The following is a 21849-nucleotide window of genomic DNA, read 5'->3' as shown; positions in this document are numbered from 1 at the left end:
TTGGTGAATGGCATGGGAGGAAGCCCAAACCGGAAGGTATGGCATTTCTGAGGAGAACATGGAAGTCATTATCACCTCAAATACCAAGTCCGTGAACTGGAAAGAACAATGACTTCCTTGGGTTCCTTCTGGGAGGAAAAAGAGGCAGCTCCATGAGCGACTTGTGTAAGGAAACACGGGCAGCTGGGCCTGGGGAGAGAGAGGGGGCTTCCCCTCTAGCTGGGAAGGTGTCTTCAGCGCTATGCGCAATAGAAATAGGGACAGAGCAGATAATCAGCAGGGCCAGCTGCTCTGGGGGTGCTGGTGTAGTTCATTTAATGAAGACCCAAAGAATAAGGGTGGGGGACAGAGAAGGAAAAGTCCTGCCCCCCATCTACTGGGAGAGTCAGAGGACAGGGTTCTCCTGCAGTGTCCCCATTTCTCCAGGCCCACAGATGTAGTGAGTGGACACCCGCTGTGTCTGAGAACCCTGATGGAAAAGGAAGAAGGAGGGAGGGAATGGGAGTTTGGCAGGCGGCCTGAGGTACCCGCTGGCTGGGCTGGCTGGATTGGGCCCCCTCCGGCCCTGGAGGCAGCACCCTGTAGAGGGATTATAGACCTCTTGTCCAGGAAATCTACTCTCAGGGCACAAGGCTCACATCTGAATTCCCTAAATAACTGCCCCCCTCTGGGTCTGCAGCTGAGATTTTCCATGACAGGCACCCGCGGGTCAGATCCTACCTGCCCCTATTGCTTCCTCCTGAGTCTGGGCAGGAAGGATGGGCAGGATAAGCATGCTTGAATTTTCTCATGGTCTGCTGTCCCTTCCAGGCCTCTGGTCTGGAATAGATGCGATTGGGAAATTGTGACAGGATGGACACAGCCCCTGTGTGTCAAGGACGTTCAACTGAAGATGTAAAGCGGAGTGAAGGGGACTCTAGGTTTATCCAAAGGCTAGTGGAGTGTAGGGGTGAATCCCTTGGGGTCAAAGGGCATCTGTACTCCTGAGCTAGGGTTCCTGAGTAATCTCCATAGCTTCTTCCAGACATAAAGTGAGACAGAAGAGAAATACAAGGCTCTGAGCTCCTGTGCTCATCCCCCTCCTCCCTTCCACCTCCGCTGGCACTTTCCAGTGCTGCCCAGTCCTTCCCAGGCCCTGGCTCTGCTGTCTGTAGCCAGGCTCAATAACGGAAAGGGCTGTGCCCTTCCTCTGCTTGCACAGACTGTTAGGGCTCCGTGCCATGCCCTGCATTAGGGTGACTACAGCTTCAAGGACACCGCGGTTCACATACTTGGGCTGCAACAAGTGATGGTAGGCAGGGCATCCTCCTGCTGCTGCACACCCACGCCTCCCTGACTACTCCCTCTGTGGAGGCACTGGGTGTCTGTTTCAGACTCCAGAACGCAGTGCGGGTAAATACCTGGCCCTTTGATCTGTTGAACCTGGGTTGGCGACCTGTGGACAGACAGGGGCACTCATGGACTCATCTGAGTCAAGAAAGGAACAAAAGAGGAAGACAGAAAGACGTGAAAGTGGGAGGTGGGAAGGCAGGAGTGGTCTTGAGAGAAAACACAGACTAGAAAGAGGTTCCCGGGGGTAGGATGGGAAAGGTGTGAGCCATGTTTGGTTGGCAGAGATCTGGAAAGTAAGTGTGTGTATGCAGGGGTATGAAACAGAGAGACATAGGAAGATATACTAGGCTAGAGGTGGGGTGCTAGTTATGACCGAAGGGGACTCTGCGGTGTGGGATTCTGTAGGTAAGAATGTAGCAAGTGCTATTTCCAAAGGGGTTTCCATGGGGCATATGGCTCAGTGGGGAGAGTGACTTCCTAGCAAGCATGGAACCCTGGGATCTATCTCTAATGCCCCCTAAACCGTGACTTGTAGAACATGCCTCTAATCACAGTACTTGGGAGGCAGAGGCAGGAGGATCAGAAGTTCAAGGTCTCCCTAAACTACATAGCAAGGTTGAGGAATTGAGGAATCAACTCTCTCTCTCTCTCTCTCTCTCTCTCTCTCTCTCTCTCTCTCTCTTTGAGTTGATGGGGACAGGACAGTGCTTGCTTGGATGTGTGGTCGTCTATTACAAATTAGTCATCTGCACAGGAGTGTGTGATGTGCACATGCTCGTGTGCAGGCGTGCACGTGTGCGACAGGGAAGGCTGTGCAGCACCGTGGGTGTACGTGAGAGTCCGTGGGAGAGTGTGCAAGGGGGAGGGTGGGCGCTCAGCTGCGGATGGACTTGTAAAGGAAACAGTTTTGTTTCCTAAGTGACTGGCCTCCTGGGGCCTCCAGCCCGGACTTGAAGGTTGTTTCAAGATCATGAAAGAGAGAGTGGGAGGGACGGAGGGAGGGAAGGAAGAGCTGGGAGAGGCTCCATCACTCCCTCCCACGGGCCCTCCTCCCGCCCCCTCACCCCACTCCTCTGCCCCAGTCCCTCTTGCCCGTTTCTCCTGCTGCCAGTCTTGGGCTGTCTTGTCTCTCCCATTCCCTGTACCCTTCTTCTTCCTTTCTGACTGACCTTGTTATTGCTGCCAGACTTCTGGAGCCTTCTGGGGTGTGGGGTGTGGGAGACAACTGTACTGCTTTCAAAGAAAGACCATCTTGGGGTGAAAAATTAGTTGGGAGTCTAGAAGGCCCAGGGTGGCCTTAATTAGTGCCCCAAAAGACATTTTTGCATTTCCTCTTTTCTCCCTAGTCCTCTGCTCCCATTCCCTCAGATTGTAGTGACCTTGGCAGTGGAATATTGGGCCCCAAGTCACAGACGTGGCTGCCGTAGGCCTGCTGCTACCTGAGTTTCCCCACTGGCTCACAAGGACTGTGTGGGTTTTCTTCTCATTTCATCTTTGATAATGGTTCCTCTGTTTTCTTCTTGATCTCTCTTTCCAGTGTACCCAGTGTAGTTTCTCTTCCTCAGACTCTCCCGAGGCCTGCCATCTTTAATCTTTTCCCCAGATGGTTTTTATTGCCTTGTTTGGATTATTCAAATCATATTGTATAGATGTCAGAAAAAAAAGAAGGGAGAGGCTCTGAGAAACAGTCCCCCATTGTCTTTATGCCTCTGACCCATTGTCTTTTTGCTTTCTTTACTTTTCTGAAACCAGAAAGACCCACAACGGGTGCCCATGGGGACACACAGGTGGAGGTGTTCAGGAGATTAAAAAGGAAAACATTGTATGTCAGCTCTCTCGGGCATGGTGGCACACACTGTTCTCTACCTGTTTCTCACCTGCTCTTTCTGGGGTCTCATGCAGTGGGAACATGCCTGGAAGTCAGGTCTCAGTGGGTCCACGAGCCACTTGTATGACCTTGGACAAGCTCTGTGTTAGCCTTGATGTTTCCTTCTGAGTGCCGAGGGGCACCAGACAGCTTTTGAGATCCCTTTTCACGTCTGATGCTCCCCAAATTCTGGACCACTTCCAGCTCAGGAGAGCAGGAGACAGCCAGCAGTTGCTCTGGGCTGGGAGGAGGTGAGGGGGCAATTGCTCCTGCCCAGTTTGTTAGTAAGGTACAGGTATGTCTACTTTGATACTGTTATTCTAGAAAATGAATCTGGACCTTTTAACTCTTGGCATAGAAATGAGAAATGCCCCCCCCTTCTTGGTTTTTTGGTTTTTTTTTTTTTTTTTTTTTTTTGGAAAAATGACCTCAATATTTTATACAGAGCCATGTGGAGAAGGGCAGGGCCTGGGTATCCTTGGGACTGGGGAACCTGGCATCTCTTGGCTGGCATTCAGGCAGCAAATACCAGGTGAGGCTGTTTCAAGGAATTCTTTATTGGAAGTGACGGGAGGAGGGGGTTAATGGGCCTTGCTGAGTTTGGGGCCAGGGGTCACAGCTGGGCCCTGCAGGGTTCCTGTTTGCCTTTGATTCCATCTGTGTGGGGAAGGAATGGCCCCCCAGCCCCCTGAGGTAGGTTTGTTTTGGCTGAGGATCTGACCCAGCCACTGGCCCAGATCTCTCCGCCCTCCCTTCTCTCCCTATCAAGAGGCAGCCTGACTTGGCCCCTGGCCTCCTCCTTCCTGCCTGCCCCCTTCTTTCCTTCCCATGCCCCTTTTTCTTTACCCAGCATACAATTCCATTTGTCTGCTTGTCCCTTTGGCCTTCTGTCTGCCCATCTAGGACAGGATGCCCTGAAAGCATCCAGCGCCCCGAGCCATGGCCTCTCTCCTGCGATGGATTTTCAGAATTCTGGGGAGCATGGCCTCCTCTGTGTCTCACCTTCTCTTCCCAGGGTCTTTTCCCTATGGAAACGTGGCATGATCAACAGTGTGCACTCCTCTGATGCCACTGAGTCATCGAGACACTCACCTTACACTTGCTGTGCTCTCTGTGCATGGCCCATTCTGGGCCAGTGCTGGAGAGACCATCACAACCCAGAGAGTCAAGGATCCCACTCTTAAAGTCCTTCTGCTTAGAACCCCAGGCCATTTAGTCTCCAGCTCCACTTCCATCCTACAGCCTTTGACTCTATGGTCCCAGAGTGGGTGCTGAGCCTTTGAGATCTCTCCTCTCCATTTCCTTAATCTTCTTCTGATTTATTCAGCCCCACTGCCCTAGGCTCTGCACTCCACATGGGTCCCCTTGGGAGAAGCTCCCATCCCACCAGTCCAGTGGCAAAGACGGCACCTTTGTTCTAAAAGTCGTGCTGGACTGGCTATGAGGGAAGAAAGGGTTTCAATGCAGAACTCACTGTACTTATTAAAAACACTTGACTAAGTCCACCACCTCCTATGGGTGAAATGAAGGATTCTTACCCTAGCTTCATGTTTATGTCCCAGACCTGGGCCTCACACCAAGGATCATCAGTTGAGGTCAGGCCTAGGCCTCTGGAGTTCCCAAAGCTCTCCAATGGGCAGGCAGAGTTGGGGGTTACTGAGTCAGACTGTCCCCAAAATGTCTTGTGTATCATGGCTAATGTTGAGTGAGCACTAGCCACGCACTGCATGCTGGGTGTGATGGCTAACCTTGGCAGTCACTTTGGCCGGGTCTAGAGTCACCTAGGAGACTTGGTGATTCTGGGCATGTCTCTGAGAGTTTCTAAATTAGGTTGATTGAGCCTCGCAAAGGCCCACTGTAAAAGTGGGCAGCACAATTGCATGGGCGTGGTGGGGCAGGTCTAAGACTGAATGGAAAGGAACACCAGCCTTCACCCCTCTCCCTCTGCTTCCTGACTGTGCACACAATGTGACCAGCTGTCTCTTGATCCTGCTATGCTTTCCCCACCATGATGGACTGCACCTTCAATGAGCCAAAATAAATGCTTTCTTCTTCAACTTACTTCTGCCAGGCATTTTCTCACAGCAACAGAAAAAGCAATCAATACACTGAGCCTCACTATGTCACAGGCTGAAGCCTCAGCTTCCAGTGTGAGAATATTAGGAGATAGGTCTTCTGGGAGGTAATTCCACAATATGGGTGCTTCACGGTGAGCTCTGTACTGTTTTTGTTTAACTGGAGTCTCCCTATGTAGGTTTCACCTTGCAGTACTATTGCTTTGACAGCCAGAGTGCTAGGATTATAAGCATGTGTCTTCCAGATGCAGGTTAGTGCTCTTATGAGAAGAGATGTGTATAGCCTGGTTCCTCTCCTGCTTGTTGCCATGGGGAGGTACAGCATCATAGTAGCTGTGTGCAAACCAGGAATGGATTCTCACTAGATATGGCATCGGTCTGTACCTTGGTATTAGATTTCCCAGGCTCCAAAACTAAAGACAATGCATATTAATTTAGTCCTCATACCAACTCTGTTTTACAGATAGGGAAACTGAGGCACACAGCTCCTAAATAACTAAGTCAAATGGGGGACCAGGGACTCAGACCTGGTCTATTTGGTTTCTAGAGGCTGAATATTTAACATCCTTGCCATGGAAAAGGATTGTCTCTGGGTTCAAGTTTCCTGTCTACAGTGGTGACAAGAAAGAGAGTGCAGAGGATAAAGGGGAAGGAGGGGAAAGGGCCAGTAGCCCGCCTCTGTGAGCCAGATGTGCACACACATGCACCAGACTAGAGGGTGACGTCAGCTACAAGAAGAGAGAAACGATTCTCAGAAGAATCAGGAAGGTCTTCATGGAGGAGGTGGCATTCTAGCTAGCTCTGGATAGATCGGAGCACTCTGGCTCAGAGAGAGCTCAGGGACAGGAGGGCTGCAGCAGCATCCAGAACACAGCGGAGAATTGTGAAGTCAATCCTGGAAGTGGGGACAGAGAGCCTTGGATGCCAGACTAAGTGTTATCCTAAATGTCAGTGTTCCGTTAAAGAACGGAAAATAAGAACCTGTGATGACAGGAGTCACCTGGATGCCTGTTAAAAATACAGAACAGCGGGCATGGCTCCGAGAGATTCTGATTCATGAGGGCGAGGGTGGGGAGTGGGAGTCTGTATTTTTACCACCAAGAAAGTTTGAAAAATATTGCTATAAACAATATGGAGACATTTAAAGTTTTTTGAGGAGAGACATAATCTTATTCAAATTGTGCCCTAGGTAGACTCATTTGAATAAAAGGGGTGTGTGTGTGTGTGTGTGTGCACATGGGTGTGAGGTGTGGGGCTGAAAGGAAGAGCTAGGTGGCAGCCCTATGGGTGAGGGGGTGACGGGTGAGGAGCGGGGGATGGGTGAGAGGAACATTTAGGATTTGGTAGCTGATTGTTTGTATGGGAGAGGGAAAAAGGACTTGAGGGTTGGGGCGTGCTGTGCAGTTATTAAAATAGGCTAGGCAAGGAAGGGAATCGTTTGGGGAAAGAAGCCGTAACTTCACTGTGGTGTGTGGTAAGGGTGAGGTCGTGTGACCGACCAGCTGCAGGAGGAACCCTGTGAGTGAATGAGACAGGACGGAAATCCCTGTGTGGAGGTGATTGCTGAGACAGAGACCACCAAGGTGGGGGACCTGCAGGACAAATGGCCAGGAGTCTTAGGCAGAGCTTTGTTCAATTCCTAGGCCAAGGAAGGGTCTAGAACTGTGATTCTCTCTTTTTGGGAGGGGGCGGGGGCAGTCAAATAACCCTTTCACAAGGGTCGCATATCAGGGATCCTACATATCAGGTATTTATTTACATTATGATTCTTAACAGTAGCAAAATTGCAGTTATGAGGTAGCAATGAAATAATTTTATGGTTGAGGGTTATCACAGCGTGAGGAACTGCATTAAAGGGCCACAGCATTTGGAAGATTGAGAATCATTCGTCTAGAAGATAGTGGGGCAGAGAAGCCAGAAAGGTCAGAGAGTTAGGCCAAACCGAAGGACCTACAGGTGAAAGTAGAACCCTTGTAAGGAGCAAAACAAAGAACTCTAAAAACCAAGTTTCAAATGGCAAAAGGAAATGAAGGCTAGTTACTTCTTTTCAGAGGTAACTGGTGTGACCTTTAAGAAAGCCATCTTTGGTCGAGGTGGCCATCGGAGAGGAGCAGCCACGGCCCTGCACTACCCCATGACCGTGGGCCTCAACAAGGGCCACAAGGTGACCTGAGCCAGCCGAGGCACAACCTGCGGAGTGGTGCGCCACGGAGCTGCTCAAGGTATCCAAGGACAAGCACACTTCAAGTTGATCAAGAAGGAGGTGGGCACGCACATATGCGCCAAGAGGAAGCAGGAGGAGCTGAGCAACATGCTAGCCACCATGAGGAAGGCAGCAGCCAAGAAGGATTGATCCCCTCCCTGTTCCCAATAAACGTTGCTGGGACACAAAAAAGAAGAAAAAAAGCCATCTTTTTTAAAATAAATTTATTTTAAGATTTGTGTATTTATTATATATACAGTGTTCTGCCTGCATACCAGAAGAGGACACCAAATCTCATTATAGGTGGTTGTGAGCCACACCATGTGGTTGCTGGGAATTGAACTCAGAACCTCTGGAAGAGCAGCCAGTGCTCTTAACCTCAGAGCCATCTCTCCAGCCCAAGAAAGCCATCTTAATAGCAGGTCAAGCCTGGGAACAACACCCCCTCATCCCACACCGAGGAGGCTGGGGACAAAGCAAGCCACCCTCTTCCAAGAAAACTGCTTCAGGAAGCAGAAAGACAAAGCGGCAGTGGATAACTGAGTAAAGAGAGGGCGTGGGGGGTTAGAGCACCAGGGCCCGCGTAGAGGGCTCTCTTCTCCTATCTGCTGGGCCCACGTGCTTATCATAATTTATCTTCCTGACAATTGCCAGGAAGCAATGAGGTCAATACTGTACTCTGTAGTGATTCCCATTATAGAGATAATGAGACTGAAGTTAGGGACAATCTGTGATAGGATGAAGGCCACCGTCTGTGAGAGCCACGTCTGCCCAAAGCCTTACTGGCTAGCCCTGACAGCCTTGCCCCACCTACTCAGACCTTAAATTCTAGGTTTGTTTTGTCTGCTCCCTTCTCCCCAAGAACATCAAGAGATGGGGTCCTCTGTGCCGACACTCAGTCCCTGCTTATGGGGGTTCCCTGTCCCCATGGCTGGCAGCTAGTTAGACCTCCATGCCCACATCATGCCACAGACACCAGTTTCCTGTCCACAAATGAAGTGAGAATGCCCAGAAAGTAAATCTTAGGCTGACCACAATTTGGACAAAATGTTTTCCGAACCTATTTAGGTAGTCACTAACTCAGCGTGGAGAAAAAAAGTGCGCAATGAACCTAGCTGTTACTTCCTGCCCTTTTTTTTTCCAAGGTGCTGGCCTTTGGTCTGCAACTTCTTTTTCCGCTGGACATGAATCTAGCACCTTCCCTCTTTGGAGCACAGAATCTGCCCTAAGTAGGCTGTCCAGGAAGCCGCGTGGCTTGATTTCTGAAAGACTGAATTTGGAGTTCTGAAATAGAAAGAAGCTTTCATTTGTGGGTGGAAGTGGTCAGGGTGGGATAGAATCCGGGAAAACGAAAGTGTTCACCATGGAGGCCATGGGGTACCCAGAGAGAAAAGACTGATTTTTCTCTCGTCATCCCTCACTCTCTTTCACTGCTCAGTCGCTCTGCACATGAACGCCTGGACCTTGCCAGGCAGAGCAAGAATTGACAGTGGCCTTGAGCATCTCAGTCAAGACAGGGAGGCAGATTGAAACAAGCTCCTAGTAGACAGTTGGATGTGGAAAATGCCATGGAAGGGCCAAGGGCAGGTGCTGTGAGTGCGTGTGTGTTGGGGGTTGTCTAAGCATCGGGACCCAGCTCACACTCACTCCCCTGGCCAGCAATTCACCCCCACTGTTCCATCTGTTTCTTTGTTTTTGCAGTTTTTATTTCTGGCTTTGTTTTTCCTTTACTTTCCTAATAGAGAGCCTTTGGAAAAATTCCACCCTTGTTTCAGTTGGACCAAGCAAAAAGGGAATTGTCCACTCTTCAGCCAGAATAGCCAAGGGGCATTGGCCTCCTACAGAGGCCAGGTGGACAAGTAGAACAGGCAGGGCCTGACAGGAAAGAGGCCAAGGAAGACCCTCAGCTGAGACAGAGGGAGGTAAGAGCGCGGGAGGATTCGAGCTCGGTTAAGCTGGATGGGTTGGCTGTGCATCCCCTCCCACACCTCCCCTCACACCTCCTTGCCTTCTGTTCTGGTTGGAGGGGAGAACAGAGAAGGCTTTAGCACTCTTCCCTCGCCTAGGAGGCTGTGAGCGGCCGAGACCCCAGAGTTAGAAGCGAGTCTTTGGTGTGCGCACGGAATTCACTCTTGTTCCTCTTTCTCCTCAAATTCGCAGCACACAACTCTCATTGTTTCCTCTTCTCCATGGCCTCTAGCACAGCATTTGTTCATTTAAGAAATATTTACAGAACACCCACTGTGTGTTACACACACACACACACACACACACACACGCATGCACGCACCCACACCCACACTAAGTGTGTTCAGGTTACAATATAGGAGGGAGAAATATGTTCAGGAAAGTTAAGCTCTGAAGTTAGTTTGCCTTTGCTGTGAGGACTATGGTTTTCTTGCTATGCAAATTTGGGTAAATTACACGAGTTCTCAATGCCCGTTTCCTGGTCTTTAACACAGAGGTAAGCATAGCTCGTTGCTTCCAAGGCTGTGGTGAGGACTGAAAAGCGTGTAGTGTATAGTGTTTACACAGCGCCCAGCACAAAGCTGCCTTTCAGTAAGCGTTAGCCATTGTTCCTCCTCACCTCTCTCAGCTGGAGGCAGTCAGTAAATGACCTGTTCTTCAAATTTGCCTCTTGCTCAAGCTGGTGACTCAGAGGCAGTCACCTGGCGCTAACCGCCTCTTGCCCCTGGAGGCTCATCTGCAACCAGTCGGCAGACCTCAGCCTGCTCAAACTGCTGCCGTCCCCAGCCTTCATTGCCGTACTCGCCACTAGGGATCTCATACAGTGAGAGTGAGGGTGGCCTCAGCTCTCTGACACCCTCCAGATGGAAGTCTGAACCAGCTGTTCTTTTCAGCTGGCTGGGGACAGGGTACAAGAACAGGAGGCCTTGGGGATGGAGCGCAGATACCTACACCATGGGAGGAGGGAACACAGGACTTGGCAGGGGAGAAGGCTGAGGGGATCCCAGCTCTGAGGGATCCATGTGTGGCATTCCAAAGTGGGAAGAAGCTGGCACTCATCCTGGGCCCACTCAGTGGGTCAGGACCAGGTCATGCCAAGGCCCAAGTAGCATAGTGGCTCCTCTATTCTTGAACAACTGTGCTGCCCACTTGGCACAGGGCTTGAGAACTAGGAGTGTGAACTCAGTCAGGGCAAGAGGAGGGGCCAGGATGGACACACACACACACACACACACACACACACGGGGGGGGGGAGGGAGGAAGAGAGAGAGAGAGACAGAGAGAGAGAGACAGAGAGAGAGAGGGAGAGAGACAGAGAGAGAACACTCTATAAGGGTACACATACCTGGCTTAGGAAGGAAGAAATGGAATGTACTTGGGGGGACACGTCTTTGTGGGTCTGGGAATGGGTTTGGGTGGGGAAGATGCTTGCATGTTTGTATTTGCTTTTGCACCTGCTCCATTCTCTGCCGGAATTTGTTGTCCAGGTGAGGGGTAGGGTTTCCTCTTCCTTTGACTCTGACCCTTTTTGTAACCTCTCAACAGTTTAGCGGAGACAACTTTCCCTTTGGGGAGGGTGGGAAGCTGTAGTTCATTAGTGTAGTCCAGGTCAAGGCTTTGTAAAACTAACACAGAACGTTCTTGTGTGTGGTCCTTAGCTCCCTTCCAAGCTGGAGTTTGCACATACTTGAGAGGGAGAGTGGAATACTATGTGTGTGTTTGTGTCATTTTCATATTAGCTTAGTGGCTGGTGTGCTTGTCATTTTGTCTCAGCAATCCCTATATCTATAGCTCTACGTGTATGTGTGTATATATGCTGGGCTTCTTTCTTTCTCTCTCTCTCTCTCTCTCTCTCTCTCTCTTTCTCTCCCTCTCTTTCTCCCTCCCTCCCTCCCTCCTTCCCTCCTTCCTTCCTTCCTTTCTTCTGTGATATTTGGACTGCAAGGAATCTAATATTGGACAAGTCTAACTTTCCCTAGCCTCATTTTCTATGGAGATAGGTGCTCACAGGTTCTGCTGAGGACTGAATAAGACCATGTTACATGGTCGGCTCAGGGCAGAAGACTTCGCCTCAACAGTCTTGTCTTTGAACATGAGGGGCATTGTCTCCCTGGCTGAGACCTGTAGCATATGACAGTTCAGCCAGATCACAACCATTTTAGGGCAGACCTTGGGTCTTAATTACTTTTTAAAAAAAATTTATTTACTTTTATTCTGTGTGCACTGGTGTTTGCCTGAATGTGTGTCTGTGTGAGGGTGTCAGATCTTGGAGTTATAGACAGTTGTGAGCAGATACGTGGCGGCTGGGATTTGAACCCAGGTCTTCTGGAAGAGCAGTCAGTGCTCTTAACCGCTGAGCCATCTCTCCAGCCTCGTCTTAATTACTTTTAATGATACTCGCGGCACTGTACTGTCACCTAGATGTCTCATACATATGCCATCTGGAGGCAAAATGAGTTAAATAAGCATATGAAACAAGGCTGGTGACTGACGTCTGCCCACACGTGGTAGTACATGGTAACGTGGGTGGGAAACTGGTGAGAGGAAAAGTGACAGCCCAGCTCAGCTATGCACCGTGGTGCCAGAGTCCCAGCGGTCGCTACGGTGCCCGTGCCTCCGCCTCCACAATCCCAGGCTTCCGTTCCTTCCGTGCCTTAGTCTGACCTTGAGACTGTCTGAATGGCTCCGTTCCTTCTCAACTCACTCACCCCAGGACACCAGCTGAGAGACTGCACAAGCCTGTTTCCTTATGGGAGCGCTGCCTGAGGACAGGGGCTGCCTCCAGTCTTTGACATTGATCTGGCTCTCCTCGGCCGCATGTGCGTGTGTTTGAGCATTGCCCTGCTGTGTGTGTGTGCAACGCCTTTCTGCGTGAAGCCCCTTGATGTCAGTGGGAACATGTGCCTGTGTGTGGTGTGCCTCGTGCCTGGCATTTGTTCTCCTCCCCCAACTTTCCCAGTTACATAAGCGGCTTATGGGTGAGTTGGTTCTGGACTTTGGGCGCCCTCTGCTGGTCACTTCTGGTCTCCACAGTTTTGGGAGGTGTGTAGGCGGCCTCCTTAGGCCCCAACTCCTCAGGAGAAACTAGCCCAGCCCCTAAGCTCTACTTACTGGTATGGGAGTCCCTTTGTTGCAAGTCAGGCAAGTCACGAGGTAAGCTCCTTGAGGAGTGTTCCTCCCCCACCATCCCATAATGATTAGATTGTGTGTTGACTGCCACCTCTTTACCTGATATTGCACTAACACAAGAGAGTAGGAGACCATAAAAGCCTTGCTTACTAGGGCATTGCCAAAACCCAGCCCAAGGCCTGGCCCAATCAGTATTTGCTACATGACTGAGTTTTCACCCTAAAAGGAGTGAACAATGGGGTACAAGAAGATTCAGGGCTGAGGTTTTGTGGATTTGTTGTTGCTGTTTGCTTTGAGACAGGGTCTCCCTATGAAGCCTTGGCTGGCCTGGAACTCCTAGAGATCTGCCTGCCTCTGCCTCCTGAGCAGGTTAAAGGTGTGCACACCAGGCCTCAGCTTTAAAGTCAAGTCTCAGCTCACTTAAAATGTGTGTGGCCTTGGGCAAGATACTTAACCGTTTTGAAGTTCAGATTTCCTTTGTGTTAAATGACTTTGTCTTGTAAAATAAACCGTAAAGGCTGGGAAGGATTATCTACACGGAGCTATGCATAACCATCCCATAAATGGCTGCTATTATGACGATGATGATTCACTTCCAAACCTTAAGTACCAGAAAGGTGGTATTCAATCCACTCAACTTCCAGCTAAAGGGAGATTGCTCTTGTTCCCAGTCTCCCGTCTTTGCAGTTTTCACATAGCTCAGCGTGGCTTCTAGAGAAATAGAGAAACCAGGCTGGGACACGTCCAGGTGGAAAGCAGCAGGTCCTTTATTTATCCTGTTGTTGGGCCGTCTTGGGAGACCAGGGTTGACCTTCTGACTTCCCGCTAGATTCCCAAACTCTTTCAGTGTTTCTTTGTGGTTGCTGAAGAAGGCTTCAACTGGCAACCCCGGGAACACTTACTCTGAGAGCAGGAAGTCAGCTCTGGCCTGAGCCACTTTCCCTCTGTGTGCCTCCCTTTCCTCAATAGGGGGCAGTAGCAGAGGGAACAGGGCTAAAAGAGACCCAGTCGGGTGTGGAGGGGAAGAACCTAGATGTGGTCTAGGCCACTTCCAATAACGGCCACTTCCACAGCCTTGGTTTTGCGGGCTGGCCAGTCCCTTCTCCCCATTCTGGCTCCACCCTTCTTACTCTCCGCCTTTTTCACTGTGGAGTCACGCACTAGGAAAGACTCTTTCCTTTCTCCTACCTCCAGGCTAGCTCCACCCTTTCCAGCCGAGAGGTGTGTCCATAGCTTCTCATTGGAGACTCCAATTGGTAGAAAGCAGTTTAATACAAAAACAAAACACCCCCTTAGTTACCTTGTGTAACAAACGTTAAGTGCGTGATCTCAGTTAATTTCACCGTAACTCTGAGTGTTTACAACCTCTGTTTCGTACGTGGAGGGGAAAACTGAGGTTAAAGGGGATTGAGCCGGTCAAGAGATCACCAAGCTAGGAAGTCTGGACGGCTAACCCACTTTCCTTTCGTTTTGCTTTCTGACCGGGTATTAGGCCAGATTTCAGGGATCTTCCAGGGTTCTGAAGCCTCTTGAGCCCAACCGCTTCACGTCCAGGAAGTCCTGGGTCCCTCCATGCTCACATCAGTCAGCAGGGTTTGCTGCCAAGACTCAGCGGCCCACATCACCCAACTGGATTCTGAGTGCGTAACCACAGTCACCCCATCATCCCCCGAGGCCTTGCAAGCACCGATTCTCCCGGAAAGGCTGGCAGGTGCAGGGCGGGGTGCGCTCTGAGCGAGGGCGGGTGGGGTAGAAGAACCCAGGTGCCGCCAGCTCGCCCAGCCTGCGGCCAGAGGCGGAGTCACCACCAGGGTCGCCGTCTGGCCGTAGCGGCGGCCAGGGGCGGGGCGGGGCGGGGCGGGGCTGGCTTATGGGCGTGGCCGGCTGGCGGGGCGCGGCGGGAATGGTCTGGGAGCTGCGGAGGGCGGGAAGAGCGACGGGAGGAGGAGAAGAGGAGAAGAGGGCGGGGAGTTGGCGGCTCCCGCTCATCTGGGCTCTGCGCACCCACGCTTCACCGCTCCGCTTTCTGCCCCCCACCCGGGCATGTGCCCCCCGCGGCCCTGGTCCCCCAGAGCCCACGCCGACCCCCGGAGCCTCCCCAGAGCCGCCTACGCAGAATGGGCGTCCCCAGCCCCACGCCGCTGAGTTCAGTGCTGCTGCTGCTGCTGCTAATGCTTGGTAAGCCGGGTGGTCGCCGCGTCCCTGTCCCGGCCGGGTAGGTGCTGACACTGCGCATCCAGTCAGCTCACCTTCCTAGCATTTGCGAGTCGGTTGCATCCCTACTTCTCCATCAGGCGTGTCTCCAGTCGCTCTGGGCTCGGCGCCTCGCTTCCTTTTGCGGCCGCCTGCCTAGGCGGTTATGGGGAGGGTGGTGGCGCCCTAGCTTTAGGCCCCGAGTTGGGGCATATGAGCGACCTACTGAGATATCTCCTGAGACACCATTGGACCCTCGAGGCAGGCGCCACTTCTCAGCATTTACACTCAGGCCCTGGGGTCGTTGCGCCCAAATACTGTGACAACCTTCTGCCCCACTCTAGGCTCCAGGCCTGGCCTCGGGTGCCTGCTCTGCGTGGGCAGTGCCTGGCGGTCTTCATAATTACTCCAGAATTGGCTGGAGGCCCAGGGGCTGATTCTGCCCACGGTCTTTAAAGAAAGTCTCCCCAAGCCCCACCCCCACCCCAACACACATTTTACCATCTCTCCCTCACCTCTGTCTCCACCCTGGGCCAGTTCCTCTTTGCCCTTCTTCCACACTCCCAGATATTTGGCTGGTTGTCACACTTTGGTCCCAACATGTTTGCCCCAGGTGAAACCAGGCTCCATGGAAACTGAACCTGGGATCTCCAAACACTCAGTGTCTGTCCGGGTTGCTGTTTATGATGGTGTGTATGTGTGTGTGGTGGGGATATGGGGAAGGTGTAGTTATGGGGAAGATTCTGGGGTGCAGTAGTCAAGGCAGAAGCCTGTGGCACCCCATCTGCTTTCTCTGGCTCAGACCAGAACTACATGGTGACAGTCTTGGGCTCTGGGGATGAAAACTCTCCTTGAGGAACAAGGCAGGAGGCAGAGTGATGGCGAGAAATGAAGGAGCTGTGGGGTTTGGTTGCCTAGTGATGGTTTCTTTTCCCCAGTGGGCTTTATGGGTCAGGGATGAGCCCAGGGGAGGCCGGGAGCAGTGAGTGTTGCAGAGCACAGAAGAGCCTGCTGGCATCCAAGCCCACCTCCTTCAAGTCACAGATGAGGAAAATGAAATATCTTGTTCCGGAGAGCATAGCCAAGGAGGGTTGAGGCTAGGATTTGAACTTGGATCTGACTCCCAAATCAGGCCTTTGGCTGTTAGAGGGAGGTGGTCTGGTGAGAGGGAACCTTGTTTCAGCCTGTTTCCTGAGGCCGTGGGGACAGCTTTCCCATGGGGATCTCCAGGCATCAGCTCTTGTGGAGCCAGTGAGGTGGGAAGGGGGCCTTCTGAGCAGAATCTACCCATGGGCAGCTGGGAAGGTGTCAGCTCGGCCGTCTTTAGCGTCATCCTGACTACGAAATGTGCCTGGAGCAAGTCACACACTTCCCTGGCTCAGAGTCAGAACTGGAAGCCCTTAGGTCTCCAAGGTAGAAACGGAGGCCCAGGAGAGAGAAGAATTGGTCTTATGTTGGCTTCCTGTCTCTAGCCTCAGCTTCAAGTGATGGTCATGTGTTCTCTGAGTGACGCAGCCGCAGCCTGAAGCAGAAAGGAGTAAGAACGGGAGGGCAGGCTCTCAGGCTCCTGGGTGTTTTCCTGCTGGGCAGTAGCAAGACAGTGGACTTCCCCTGGGAATCCTGGAAATTACACAGTTAGGCAAACCAGGCCCCGCCTTGGAAGTGTCTCATCTTCTTGGTTTTGTCCCTCTTCAGGGTGTGTAGAGGCCCTCCAGAGATGGCAGGATCTTGACCCGGACATCCCACGCTCTTACACTGCTCATCTAGAAGAGATGGTTCTCTCCCCAGCCAGGCCTTTCCTCTCGTCTCTGTTGACTAGGAGAGCAGTTAGAAAGCTTTAGGCTCAGACCTGGGTTCAGATCCTAGCTCCGGCACTCCCTAGATGTGCTTGCTGCAGGGAGTTACATCATTTCCCGTCTGTGAAATGACTGCTAGCCCTCCTTGCATTCTGGGATTCGGAGGGTTTTTTTTTTTTCTAGAAGTAGCTATGGAATGGTGGAAAGAAGAAAGGAGCTGAGACTGACTGTTGGAACAGGAGTGGGGATAAAATGGGGAGGGATAGAGAGAGAGAGAGAAACAGAAGGGTCAGAAGGAGCTTAGGGTCTCCTTACAGAAGGGGGACCAATATAAATGATGCACAGCACATGCAAATCATATGTAAATGAAAGCGTTTGTTGGGAGGGGGTGCATGGTGCACCATCTAGGCTATCCAGAAGGTTGACAGACTCTGGGGGGAAGGGATCTGCCCCAAGCCAGGGCAGAGCCTGAGTTTTGCCCCAGAAGCCACAGCTGTCTGTGTAGCCCTGTGGGCTAGGAGAAGCAGTGAGCTCATGGCACAGCTGTAGTGGGGAGGGTATTGTGTAGTGAGAACTGACTAGGCCCGTGCCCTGTTCAGCATGGTGCCCCGTCCAGCCTGGGCCACTGGCTCCATTGTCTAGCCCAGGTGACAGAACCAAGCCAAGCAGCTTTTCTGTAAGTTTGTGCCAGGTGCCCTCCAGCAGAGGTCTCAGAATCCCTTAGCTAGAGGCTTCACCTGAGAACGCCCACACATGAGTGGCAGGGCCAGAGAGAGAAGGATCCAGCCCAGAACTGGGGAGTCAAGAGTCAGACATGCTTCCTTTATTTGTTATTTTAAATTGTGTGTGTTTGTGGGGTGCACATGTGTGCACATAAAGGCCAGAGATCAACCTCAGGTGCCACTGCTCAGGAGCCAGCGAGTTGCTGTTGTTGTTGTTATTATTATTATTATAGAGAGAGAGTGCAGGTCAGAGGACAGCTTTCAGGACTTGGGTGTTTCCTGCCGTGGTCTTTTCTGAGGATCGAACTTCGGTTGTCTGGCCTGTGTGGCAGCTGCTTTTACCCCCTGAACCACCTCACCAACCACCATGCCAAGCTTTTTGCGTGGTTGCAGGGACTTGAACTCAGAAAGGCTTTTCCTTACTGGGTTGTCTCTCCAGCCTCCAGGTGCGCTTTTTTGTTCAGGCAGCTACTCTACCTCTCATTAGCTAGAGATGAAGTATTCCTCCATTCTGGAGTGGATCTGGGCTTCTGTTCAGATGCTGAGACGCTGATGTCTTCCATCCCAGCATCTCTTCCCTGTTCTCATCTGTGTCTTATGCCTGGCTATGTTCTAACCTTTCTTAGATTGCTTCACAGGTAGCCGTCAAGAATGGTGCTGATGTGCCTGGGCATCGAATGGGGACCCAGTCTTTCTAAAAAAAAAAAAATAGTAATAATTCCAATTCTTTTTGCCTTTTCCCCACAGGAGTCAGGTGCTATGCCCGGCAGGTGCATGTCCCCAAGGGCCCTCTTTACCGTGTGGTTGGCACCACTGTCTCTATCTCTTGCAACGTGAGTGCCTATGAAGGCCCTTCCCAGCAGGACTTTGAATGGTTCATGTACAGACCTGAGGCCCCAACGACTTCCCTGGGCATCATCAGCACCAAGGATAGCCAGTTCTCCTACGCCGTGTTTGGGCCTCGCGTGGCTTCTGGGGACCTGCAGGTGCAGCGCCTGAAGGGAGATTCCGTGGTGTTCAAGATTGGTCGCTTGCAGGCCAAGGACTCTGGCTTTTATGAATGCTACACCCCTTCGACGGACACTCAGTACCTGGGCAACTACAGTGCCAAAGTGGAGCTGAGAGGTACTGGGCTCTGAACTGGGTGCTGAGAGCGCCTCCAGATTTGGGTTTCATCTTCCTCCTCTTGCTTCCTCTTCCTTCTCCTCCTCTTCCTCTTTCCATCTCCCCCCACCCCAGATTGAACCTACAGTGTTGAGCATACCAGGGAAGTACTCTACTAAGCTATATCTCCCGTGTTAGTTTTTGAGATTGGGTCTCACCCTGTAGCCCAGGCTGGCCTACCACCCACTAGCCTAGGTTGGCCTGTAATTCCTAGCAGTTCTCCCACAGTTCACTATGTAGCCCAGGTTACTTTAAAACTCCCAGCGGTCTTCCTGTCAGGCTCCTGTGCCAGTAAGCCTGCCTTTCCGGCACTTTCTTTGCTTTTACTGGGACCAGATGCAGAGACATTTCAAGTTACTCAGACTGGCAATGAGCTTGTTCTGTAGCCCCAGTGGGCCTTGAACTTGCTCCTTCTGTCTTAGCTTCCTAGGGAGCTGGGATGACAGGCCCGCTCCAGCCTCTTTATCTTTACCGTTACTTTCTTGAGTATTTAAAATGCGTTAATCCCAGACATTAGAGTGCGTGTCAGTAGGCTTATTCTGTAAAATTCATCTTAGTATGCTCAGACTGGGCCCACAGAGTAGGTAGTGAAGTAGGAGACACACAGGACACAGGAGGGCTGCCAGCTCCCAGCCCTCTCTCACCAAAGTCTTTCTCTCCAGTTCTTCCAGATGAGCTGCAGGTATCTGCTGCCCCTCCGGGGCCCCGAGGACGCCAAGCCGCAGCCTCCCCCTCCCGACTGACAGTGCATGAGGGGCAGGAGCTGGCACTGGGCTGCCTGGCTCAGACTAAAACAAAGAAACACACACACCTGTCGGTGTCCTTTGGGAGAGCCGAGCCTGAGGCGCCAGTGGGGCGAGCCACTCTCCAGGAAGTCGTGGGACTGCGCTCTGACATGGCTGTGGAGGCTGGAGCTCCCTATGCTGAGAGGCTGGCAGCGGGGGAGCTGCGGCTGAGCAAGGAAGGGACTGATCGGTACCGCATGGTGGTTGGGGGTGCCCAGGCTGCAGACTCGGGCACCTACCACTGTACTGCCGCTGAATGGATTCAGGATCCTGATGGCTCCTGGGTCCAGATCGCAGAGAAGAGGGCAGTCCTGGCCCATGTGGATGTGCAGACACTGTGTGAGTGCCATGCCCCCCTGAGGGGGCATCTCAGTGGGCATGGGGGTAGTGCTACATGGCCGTCGTCTGACTACAGAATTCTTCTTCCATGGAGTGAGCAGCCTTCTAGACCTTATTCACTCTCTATCCATGCTTTCTCTGCTCAGAAATTGGATGTGGAGATACAAGAGCTATGGTGGAAGTGTGAAATTCAGGTCCTGGGGAAAGAGACAGATAAAGGGCCTCTAAATTTTTGCAAAGAGGTGTTATAGATAGGAACCCAGGCATCCCCATGACCCCTCCCTTCTCCTGCTGTATTTCAGCCAGTCAGCTGGCAGTGACGGTGGGACCTGGCGAACATCGGATTGGCCCGGGGGAACCCTTGGAACTGCTATGCAATGTGTCAGGGGCATTGCCCCCACCAGGCCGGCATGCTGCATACTCAGTGGGATGGGAGATGGCTCCTGCAGGGGCTCCTGGGCCTGGCCGCCTGGTGGCCCAGCTGGACACAGAAGGTGTCGGCAGCCTGGGCCCTGGCTATGAGGGCCGGCACATTGCCATGGAGAAAGTGGCATCCAGGACCTACCGGCTACGACTGGAGGCTGCCAGGCCTGGTGATGCAGGCACCTACCGCTGCCTCGCCAAAGCCTACGTTCGAGGGTCTGGGACCCGACTTCGTGAAGCAGCCAGTGCTCGTTCCCGGCCTCTCCCTGTGCACGTGAGGGAAGAAGGTGAGAGGTTGAGCCCTTAGCAGGGTTCAGAGCTTATCGAACTTATTTCCTAAGTTCTTAGCTCCTGAGCCTTCCCTCTGTAACCCGTATGTCCTTCACTCTGCAGGTGTGGTGCTGGAGGCCGTGGCATGGCTTGCAGGGGGTACTGTGTACCGGGGAGAGACTGCCTCCTTGCTGTGCAACATCTCTGTGCGGGGTGGTCCTCCGGGGCTGCGACTAGCAGCCAGCTGGTGGGTGGAAAGGCCAGAGGAGGGCGAGTTAAGCACCGGCCCTGCTCAGCTTGTGGGTGGAGTGGGTCAGGACGGCGTGGCAGAGCTGGGAGTTCGGCCTGGAGGGCGTCCTGTCAGTGTGGAGCTAGTGGGACCCAGAAGTCATCGACTAAGACTGCACAGTCTGGGGCCCGAGGATGAAGGCGTATACCACTGCGCCCCAAGCGCCTGGGTGCAGCATGCGGACTACAGCTGGTACCAGGCAGGCAGTGCACGCTCCGGGCCTGTCACAGTCTACCCCTATACGCATGGTGAGTGATAACCACCCTCCCCTCCCCTCCCCTGCTCCAGTTGTGTTTGCCCTCTTCTGTTTTCCTGTCTTCCCTGCTATCTCCGCCTCTCCCTGCCTCCCCACATCCCTGCATCCCTTTACATGAAAATCCCCAAGCTGCTCTCAGTGTTGATTGGTGTGTATGTATGTAGGCATGGATGGTACTCTGTGACTAGGGACTGAGTCTAGAAACCCTGCTGGGGAGAGTGTCAGCGACCTGTATGACAGATCCTCTCTGAGCAGGCCATCCTCTCTCCTCCAGCTCTGGATACCCTGTTCGTGCCCCTGTTGGTGGGTATGGGAGTCGCCCTAGTCACTGGCGCCAGCGTCCTTGCTACTATCACCTGCTGCTTTATGAAGAGGCTGCGAAAGCGGTGATCTGTAGCATCCCAGGTGAGGGAAAGGGACCCCCAAGCCCTGTCTTCCTCGGGCTTCCTGTGTGCTCCATCTGGACAAGCTGCGGCCGGCTCAGCCCTGCAGGACCGTGGAGCAGGGTGAGGGCTGAAGGGATCCCTATCCTCAGCCTACTCCACTGCTCTCTCCAGTTCCCGCAGGTGTCTTCCAGCCAGCGCCACCCCGCCCCTCCTCCGGTTGCCTGAATACCCTCTCCCTCCTCCGTCCAGAACTTCCTTTAATTTATTTGACCTGTCCCTGCCTAGAGCAGGAGACTTGGCTCCCCCATTGCCCACAGCTTTCCTCAAGGTCTTCCTTCTGGTTCTCTGTTCTTGGTCTCACACTCGTGCTGTAGGAAGGAAGGCCAATTCCTGTCCTCAAACTAGTTTTTTTTTTTTTTTTTTTAATGTGAATAAACTGGTTTTATAAAATCCAGGCTTGGTTGTGTCTTCCCTTGCCATGAAGCTATAAAAGGCAGGGGCGGGGTGGGGTGGGGTGGGGGTGGTAGTAGGGAGGTTGCTGGGGTTGTCAGCCTGTTCTGGATAACCCAGGCCCTCTCCCCATCGTAAACACCATCTGTCCTTCGAGGACCTTACTACCCACCCACTGCAGGAGGGGATGCCTGGGTCCCAT

At 52.5% G+C, this 21849-nt stretch overlaps 1 protein-coding gene across 2 annotated transcripts; it reads left to right on the top strand.

The window, feature by feature from the left end:
* The first annotated feature begins 14453 nt into the window (after positions 1–14453).
* Positions 14454–21646, top strand: Igsf8 (immunoglobulin superfamily member 8). Of its 2 annotated transcripts, XM_041643563.1 has the most exons (7): positions 14454–14752; positions 18033–18410; positions 19112–19573; positions 19876–20283; positions 20390–20803; positions 21086–21216; positions 21369–21646. In XM_041643563.1, the coding sequence occupies exons 1-6, from the start codon at positions 14692–14694 to the stop codon at positions 21199–21201; spliced, it is 1839 nt and encodes a 612-aa protein (XP_041499497.1). In that variant the 5' UTR covers positions 14454–14691; the 3' UTR covers positions 21202–21216; positions 21369–21646. The 2 variants fall into 2 exon arrangements, with proteins under 2 accessions (XP_041499497.1, XP_041499495.1); XM_041643561.1 differs by having other exon boundaries at positions 21086–21646.
* Positions 21647–21849: the final 203 nt, after the last annotated feature.

This window comes from Microtus oregoni, unplaced genomic scaffold (assembly GCF_018167655.1).
Source record: "Microtus oregoni isolate MIOR12 unplaced genomic scaffold, Mior012 000086F_ref0000336, whole genome shotgun sequence".
Classification (NCBI taxonomy): Eukaryota; Metazoa; Chordata; class Mammalia; order Rodentia; family Cricetidae; genus Microtus; species Microtus oregoni.
This window is presented reverse-complemented; position numbering and strand designations above follow the sequence as displayed.

Bases quoted from the DNA above. Each gene is read 5' to 3' on its own strand.
- Igsf8 (XM_041643563.1), top strand. From the start codon at position 14,692: ATGGGCGTCCCCAGCCCCACGCCGCTGAGTTCAGTGCTGCTGCTGCTG. The intron at 19,574-19,875 runs GTGAGTGCCATG...GCTGTATTTCAG, and splicing joins TGTGGATGTGCAGACACTGT to CCAGTCAGCTGGCAGTGACG. The intron at 20,804-21,085 runs GTGAGTGATAAC...TCTCTCCTCCAG, and splicing joins AGTCTACCCCTATACGCATG to CTCTGGATACCCTGTTCGTG.